We start from the raw sequence: 8,621 nt of genomic DNA on the forward strand, positions 1-8,621 counted from the left end.
ACCATCGTTTTCTATAGTTTCAGAGTCATCTGCCAATGATAGTGTTTCAGTCACATCATATATGTCACATAGCCATAGTATATCACCTGTAGCAAAAAGAAAACAAAATCTCCTTCATCTAGAAACAACCATAGAGAAGTTTGTGATAAGAACCAAGAGATTACAAAAAGAGGTAATTGAAAAAATTGCCCAGTTTGTTTATGCAACAAAGTCTCCTTTCCGTATGATGGGGACTTCATTAACATGGTTCAGTCATTAAGACCAGGATGTCACAGGCAAATTGCTGGATAAAGTGTATGAAAGAGAAATTGAGCAGTGTGCAAAAGGTCTAGAGGGTAAAATTGTTAACCTGAGTCTTGGTGGAGCAATGTCCACAATGATCCTGTTATATGTGCCTGTGTGACAACAGAAGAAGGGAATGTCTTCCTTACAGAAACAATTGATACATCAGGAAATGCACACACAGCAGAATACTTACAAGAAGTAGCAGTAACAGCTATAACAAGCTGTGGGAAAAAAAATCAAATGTCTACTACGCAGCTTGGTCACAGACAATGCTGCAAATGTATCCAAGATGAGAAGAAGATGATTTAAAGATTAAAGATTTCGAAGAGAGTCCCAAGCTAATCATACGGTTGCAGTGCTCATTTGATGCACCTCCTAGCTAAAGACTTCAGTGTTCCAGAAATAAAGGCTAATGTTGTTGAAACTGCGAAATACTTCCGTAACAACGACTTTGCAGCAGCTGCTCTGAAAAAAGTGGGAGAAACCAAGCTAACTCTCCTGCAAGACGTGCGATGGAACTCAGTAGTGGGCTGTTTTGAGCACTATATCAAGAACTGGCCTAATCTGATGACAGTTTGTGAACAAAACCGTGAAAAAATAGATGGCACTGTCACAGCCAAAGTTCTCAACATTGGGCTTGTCAGGAAGGAGTTAAAATTCAGCCAGCAGAAAAGACAGAAACTGCTGAGAAGCAAGGACATAGTTTCTGTCAATACATGATAACTTAGGGTATGGCTACACTTGCAGCTGTACAGCGCTGGGAGTTAAACCTGTCTTCGTACAGCTGAGTAGGGAAAGCGCTGCAGTCTGTCCACACTGACAGCTACCAGCGCACTGCCGTGGCCACATTTGCAGCATCTGCAGCGGCATTGGGAGTGGTGCATTATGGGCAGCTATCCCAGCATTCAAGTGGCTGCAATGTGCTTTTCAAAAGGGTGGAGTGTGACAGGGAACGTGTGGGGGAGAGAGTGGATTTTTGGAGCCGACACTCTGTCAGCTCCCTGCCTTGCAAGTTCCAACCCCCACCCCCACCCCTCTCTCACTCACTGAAAGCAAACAGCAGCTGTTTGTTTTTTTCCCCTCACAGACCAGATAAGCAGCCGCTGAAATGGACCCTCCCCTCCCTCCCGCCACGCTGCTTCTCTCCTCAAGACCCCTCCCTCCCAGCAAACACTAGCTGTGGGCGTTCCAAAGGGAGCCCCCTGCCTGCCTCTGCTCATTCACAGCAAACGGTGGCTGTGTTTGTTTTTTTGATAAGCAGCTCCAGGAGCCCGGAGTTCACAACAAAACGAAGAGAGGCATCACAACAAAACAAAGAGCGGGACCTTTACTTAAAAGGATTATGGGAAGCTTCCGGAGGTCAGTTACAGCGTACTAAGATTATTCCCTGTTTACACTGGCACCCCAGCGCTGCAGCAGCAGTGCTATACTCTTTATTCCTCTCAGGGAGGTGGAGTACAAGCAGCACTGTAGCCACGGAGATACAGGGCTGTATGTGCCTTGCCAGTGTGGACGGGGAGTGAGTTACAGCGCTATAAAGCCACGAACAGTGCTGTAACTCTCAAGGGTAGCCAAGGCCTTAGTTCAGCTTATCGATAAGAAGGAACAAAGCTTGTGCCCATGGAAAGAGACAGTTCAGCGAGGAAAACAGAATGGGGCCCACACAAGCAAGCAGGAACATTTCAGTAGCACAAACGGCACTGACAATTGTCAACAACTGATAAGCTTATATGGTTAGTGCCCACCAAGTAACTCAGCTCTTAGAACAGAATAAACCCTCCCTTCACGGCCCACCGGATCTCTGTAAGAACTCATTCCTACCCTCACACCCCACCTCCTTCCCCCGCAAGGTAGGCATAGACATTTGATGCAACTAGGATGACCTCTATATGTACAGACAATACTGAAGGGGATTTATTTACGGTACTGGTAAGACTGACAGGCAGCTTCAAAAATATAATGCCACTGTGGCCAGTTATATACATTCTTTTATCAGTTCATGTTAATTAAGTATTTAGGAAAAACTGTCATTGCCGCCACCAGCAAGAGTAGGTGGTCGTGCTCTGAGGCCACTAACATTTTTTGAGAAACCTGACTTCAGCTCTGTTTACACTGTGGCACCGCGGGGACTACAGGGTGTGAGCTGCAGAGCATACCAGTGTTGCTCTCTAAGGGGAGGTCATCACTGAAAATGCTGCAGCTGCACCACTTCAGTGACCATACTATCTACACCGATGGGAGGGAATCTCCGGTCCAGGCACTCCACCTCCATGAGAGGCAGCAGTTCTAGCAAGGGGAGAAGCCCGCCCTCGACAGAGAGCGGCCTACAGAGGGGGTCAGGTCAGTACAAGTGTGTAGACCAGTGGTCCCCAACGCAGTGCCCGTGGGCGCCATGGCACCCGCCGGGGCATTTATGTGCGCCCGCCTAGTGCCCAGCAGGGGAGAGAAGCCGCAGCCCCGCGCCTGCCGGGGACAGAGAACTCCGGGGCTGCAGGCGCTGGCGTTCTCTGTCCCTGGCAGGCGCAGGGCTGCGGCTTCTCTCCGGCTTCTCCGGGGCTGCAGGCTGTGGGCACCGGTGATCTCTGCCCCCAGCAGGCACGGGGTCGCGGCTTAAGCCGGAGATAAGCCGCGGCCCTGCGCCTGTCGGGGACAGAGAACTCCAGGGCTGCTTGGGTTGCAAAAAGCTGGGAGCCGGCCCTGGACAGAGCCCTGCTGCTGGACAGCCAGAGCCTCGTCCCCTGGAGCCGAGCCCAGGCTGCGGTGGCAAGAGGGGCTCCCGAGGAACCGGATAGGGAGGAAAGCGGGGCCCAGGATGCAGGGAGGGAGAAGGGGTCCTGCTGCTGCTCCTCCGAGTCTCCCCAGGGCGGCGCGGCATTTGCCCGCCTGAGTGGGCTGTGCAGGGCGCCGCCGGGCTGGGCTGGGCGCGCGGATCCCGGCTCACGCGCTGATGGGATAAGTATAAGCGTTTCGCCCTCCTCCGAATACCGCAGAACAATGGCTAATTTCATCCAAGCGACCAATATCTAAACAGGTAGGAAGAATTCCAGCCACCCATGTGCCACCAGGCTCTTTGGTCTCTGTCCCTGGCTACACTACAGCCTTTAGAGAGTCTGATGGACATGCAGCCACATGCCATTGTCCGTCCATGGGAAGAGCAGCAGTACTGCGCATACTTCAGGTAAAACTGTTAAGCTGTGGCACCGATAGTCCTTACGTCACAACCAGGCAAGTCCTTCCAGGTAACCAACCCCACAATTCACAGCACACACACTACCTCCCTTGCCACACTGTACACAAAGTGGCTACTTCCTAATAGGGAAGCAAGCAGATTTAGTAAGTTGCAGTGAATATGGCATACAAACTAGTATTTATAAAACGCGGACTAAAATGGCTGACAATGCAGCTTCCTGGTTGAGGCAGGGAAAAGAGTGCAGTGAATCAGGAGGTACTCACTTTCCTGTCTCAGGATTCTATGCATTTGAAAGCATTTGACCTGCTCCTCGGAGGGGCAATAGACAGTTGAGCATTTTAACCTAGCATGACTATCTAGTTCAGACAGTGTCAAGGTAAGCCATTTTCCAGAAGGGCTCTGATTTGTGCTTTTTGTGTTGACAGCACAGAACTGGCCACACAACTGGTTTCTAAATGATGAAGAAAGTGAAAGACATGCAGCAAAAAACAAAACACTGAACACAGTTCCTTTTAGTGACCTCAAAACCACCTCCAAACCAGTCATTTGTTACGCAGATGTGCTGATCCATAAACAGCCTCTCACTTAGCAGTAAGTGGTCAGCTCAGAACTTCCCTGAGAGTTGCATATGTTGAAAACCACATAAAGCTTCTCAAAAGCATTTTTTTTTTTAAAAATCTCTGGTTAAAAAGAGTCTGTGCGTAAACATAACACACTAGTAACAGGGCAGGTTCTCTTTCTAATCTTCACATCACAAATGCCTTCGGTTACCCAGCAGTAATATGTAATCATCTAAAAGGCACTACAAGGTCAATGTATCAAGCTTCATTATTTAAGTTTCAAATAGTATCTGGCCTCTAGCAGCAGCTGTTAAACAATAACACGTTGCCAGAAATCCAAGGACAGCAGAGAGAATTCACATTTTTCTTATCTCACACTAATATGCAAAGTAAGGGAGCTGTACAGCAGAACAACTGGATGTTTTATAACATCACTGGGCTACAATCCTGCAAACATTTAGATAAGCAAATAACTTTACTGCAGATTAACAAGTCTTAGAAGTCAGAGTAGGGTGACCAGATGCCCAGATCTTAGAGTCTTTGTCTTATACAGGCACCTATTCTCCCCCACCCCGTTTTTTCACACTTGATATCTGGTCACCCTATGTCAAAGGCACACTAATGCTGCCTCCCAAATGTGACTGTGTTCACTCTGACCATTGTTGCTTCAATATATTTATTTATGATAACACTTCATAACCTTTATTTGAAGAATTCCATGCTGGGGGGTTTGGTGAAAACGATCAGGTTTTGAATGGATTCGCAGATAGAGAATTAGCTAGAATCTACTAACACTGGTTAAAGGGAACAATCAAGAAATAACACTTTTGGAAAATAAAATAATACATAAATAATAATAATAAAAGCCACTAAGCCTCCCCACCCCATTCAAGAACCCAAACAAAAGACCACAACTGTCCTAAGAATTGTGGATCTGTAATAGGAAACTGAATAGTAACCCTAGCAGTATGATGGTGAAACACTAAGTACAAGACTAAGTAAAATATTTATAAGTCTGAGAGGAAAAAATACTCTATCTGTAAAGTCTCTCACACCAGCATCTCATTAAGACTACCGTGAAGAATTCTGGTAAGGTATGTATAAACATAAGTCATTCATAATTTTTTTTAATTGCTCTCTTCTCAGCAGCACACAATTGTTACTGAAAGAGTATTTGGAGCCAAGGACTTCTCCAATGTGTAATATTACTTTTTTTCAAAGTTATTCTATTATTATCGTTTTAAATAAAATGCCATCTTGAAACACAACATGCTTTTCAGCAGCCTTCTAAATATTACTATTAAGGATCTGTTTACCCTACAAACCCAGCCATATCAGGGGTCCTGTTCTGACTACAAGGGTCCCAACTTCCAGGACAGTGGGTAAGACCCTGTCTACACTACACATTAGAATGGTGTAAGCAGGTTAGGGGTATAATCCTGTCAGAGCCAGGTCACCCGACAGCTGTATCAGTAGCATGAACAGCTCTTAATCTGAAGGTAAAGAACCAGAAACGGGTCATGAAAAGCAGGGAAACAATTTTTAGTGTCCTTAGCACCGCCCATAACTTCCTATTATTTGAAAATTAAATAAGCCAGGTAGCATTTAATAGGTATTATGATATGCTGCCTTTCTACAGTGAGATGAAACAAACTCAATTTCCACTTTGTGGGTGAACAGCTTCCACTGAGTTTATGTAACCGAGGTGAGCTACAATGGTTACAAATAAACCTCATGGAAGACACAGTAGGAACAGGCACTTGGGAATAAGGCTGCAGCCACTCAGACAAGCGGGGCTCAGCATCGCTCTCAGGACCCAGGCCTGTTTGGAGCAGGTAACTTTGGTTTGGGTGGGACAGTGAAAGGCCTAACACTGACGTCAGTATATTGTTATTTATTCCTTTACGTGTCTGTTCATTTTAAGGAGTTTCTCAACATAAGCTTGATATGGATTCCTATATTTGTCTGATTGTGACACGAGTAAAATATTGACCACACGCTAGTCTCGTCTCATCCTTGTGTATTTAAAATCCGCTAGCATCCCCATTTCACCGATAGCGGACGTGGGCAGGCGCTCGGAGGATGAAAAGCGTGGGTAAAACTCCTCGGGCAGACAATGACCCAGCGCTGGGCAGAGGAAGGAGAGACGAGGAGGGGGCTGAGCTGAGCTGAGCTTCACCCCGTTGTGCCTGTAGAAAGGGGAGCTCGGAGCGGAGAACTGAAGGGGGGGTGGGGATAGGTGATGAGATAATTAATTCCAAAGCCGCGTTCACCCGCGTTTCACCACGTCCAGAGACTGTAACAGGAATCACGAGCCCGACGCCTCCTGCCCTTTGGCCCAGCACCCGGGGCCCAGCGCGCCCGGGGTTCACAGCCGGGGGCCCGGAGCGCGGCGCCGGGGGGGGGGGAGCCCCTGGGACCGGCCTCTCGCTGCCTGCCAGGGCGGCGGGGGGCTGGGGGGGAGCGAGCGAGGGGGGGTTGGGGGGGTCGCTTACCCAGCAGCGGGGACGGGTCGGGGCAGTCCGGCGGCGGCCCGGGCGGGGCGCGGGAGCTGTTGGCCGGGCGCGGGCTGCGCGGCGGCGGCTCGGGGTTGCGCGGCGGGCGCAGGTCGCCGCCGCCGCCCGCCAGGTAGTAGAGCAGCGTGGCCGAGAGGTGCAGGGCGCAGCAGACGACGAGCAGGCGGCAGGCCCGCTGCAGCGAGGAGCCGGGCAGCGCCCCGCCGCCCTGCGCCTCCTTCATGCTGGCGCGCTCAGCCGCGCGGGCGCATCCCCGGCCCTGCGCTGCGCCGCGCCGCGCCCGCCTCCCGGAGTCCCGCCGGGCCGGGCCGGGCCGGGCTCCTCCCCCGGCGGCGGAGGACGGGGCTGCGCGGGGGCGGAGCGAGCCGAGGAGCCGCCCCCACGGCCCGGCCGGGAGATGGGGCCCAGCGCGGCCGCTCTCGGGGAGCCTCCCCCTTGCTCGGGCCCCGCCGGCCACACACCCCCGCCCGCCCGCCCGGGGGAGGGTCGCAGTCGTGCTGGCGGCGATGGGGGGCTGGAACCAGGCGTGACGTCTCCGTGGGGGGCAGAGGTGAAGCCACCTGGCTGGAGACGTCCCCTGAGCAGGCTCGAGGAGATGGTGATGGGCAGGGCGTGACCTCCAGTGCTTCTGGGGGCCTGCGCGCCCCCGCCTCCAGGGGAGTGCCGGGCGCCCGTGAAAGCCAGGCGAGAGGCACTGAGGATGTGGCCAGTGGCAGAGGAGAGGGTCGGAGGTGGAGCTGTGTTTGCCCCTGAGGCCTGCTCTGTGCTGGAAAACGAGTTCCACCCAGCCCCTGCTCCGGGTGTGAAAAACCCACCCCCTGAGCAGCATAGTTAAACTGACCCAAGTCCGTGTGTAGACGCTGCACTAGGGTGACGGACAGATTCTTCCATCCACCCAGATGCCGCCTCTTGGGGAGGTGGATCCCCAGGCCAGAGGGGACCCCTCCCATCCGCACAGGTGGTGTCTGCACTGAGGCACTATAGACCTGTCGCATTTTAAGGGTAGACAAGCCTGAGACATGGAGGTGGAGCCACAAATTAGGGCGTCCAAATAGACGTACAGTTGAATGCCAGTAACTGGGGCATGTGGTAGTTACTGTTAAAAGCAGAGAGTTGGGGAAAGGTGGAATGTGAAAGTGGAGAGAGTAGAGTGCTGACCCTTGTGGGACTCCGTAGATGGGGCAGATGAATTGTCTCTTCAGAGGCAGAGTAAGGCCCAAGGACAGCAGCAGAGAGCCAGGTACCTGCTTGGATAGGAAAACAGCCAGGGTGATGGACTGGGCCAGTGTCCCGGCCATGTTCGTTCACTGCACACACAGGAGTAGGCTGCAAGTGAAACCCTTTTGGAAATATATTGGCGGGTGAGAGAATTCAGCCGCTTTGCCTTTATTGCATTAATAATGCCTCCTTCTGATGTAGCGCGTCTCATCGATGGAGCTCAAAACACTTCACAAAGGAGAGCAGTGTCGTCATCCCCACTGTACAGTTGGGGAAACTGAGGCACGGAGGTTGTTTTATGTGAACAGCGATACATATTGGCAGGTGAAAGAGAGTTGGGAAAGCAGTTGGTGATAAGAGTGATAACAAAGGGTGCAAGGGTGTGGAGATGGGCTCAAGCAGTAGGGGAAAGAAGAGGTCAAGGGAGGCACTGAGTAATGTCAGGCAGTAGCAGGAAGGAGGCCAGTGTGGGAGGCAGACTGCAGTGCTTCAGGGAGGAGATGTGATCAGATAGACCAGGCGTTCTCAAACTTCATTGCACCAAGACAACAAAAATTACTACACGACCCCGGAAGGGGGGACTGAAGCCTGAGCCTGCCCGAGCCTCACCACCGTAGTCGGGGTGTGTGTGTGTGTGTGTGTGAAGGCCAAAGCTGAACAGGCAGGAGGCCTGTAACCTGAGTCCCGCTGCCCCAAAGCAGATTGTGAAGAACTTCAAAAAGATCTCACAAAACTAAGTGATTGGGCAACAAAATGGCAAATGAAATTTAATGTGGATAAATGTAAAGGAGAGCATACCTGTTAAAGTTGAAAGTTAGAAATCTAGATCTTGGAGAAATGACTCTAGCTTTT

The 8,621-nt window shown here is 51.1% G+C and overlaps 1 protein-coding gene across 1 annotated transcript in view; it reads right to left on the minus strand.

Moving 5' to 3' along the window:
- The window catches only part of B4GALT1 (beta-1,4-galactosyltransferase 1), a 63,155-nt gene extending 56,308 nt beyond the window's left edge, over positions 1-6,847 (minus strand). The window contains exon 1 of the mRNA XM_045020984.1: positions 6,531-6,847. Within this exon, the coding sequence (XP_044876919.1) occupies positions 6,531-6,774 (244 nt within the window). The 5' untranslated portion in view covers positions 6,775-6,847. The remainder of the gene's footprint in view (positions 1-6,530) is intronic.
- Positions 6,848-8,621: the final 1,774 nt, after the last annotated feature.

This window comes from Mauremys mutica, chromosome 6 (genome assembly GCF_020497125.1).
Source record: "Mauremys mutica isolate MM-2020 ecotype Southern chromosome 6, ASM2049712v1, whole genome shotgun sequence".
Lineage (NCBI taxonomy): Eukaryota > Metazoa > Chordata > Testudines > Geoemydidae > Mauremys > Mauremys mutica.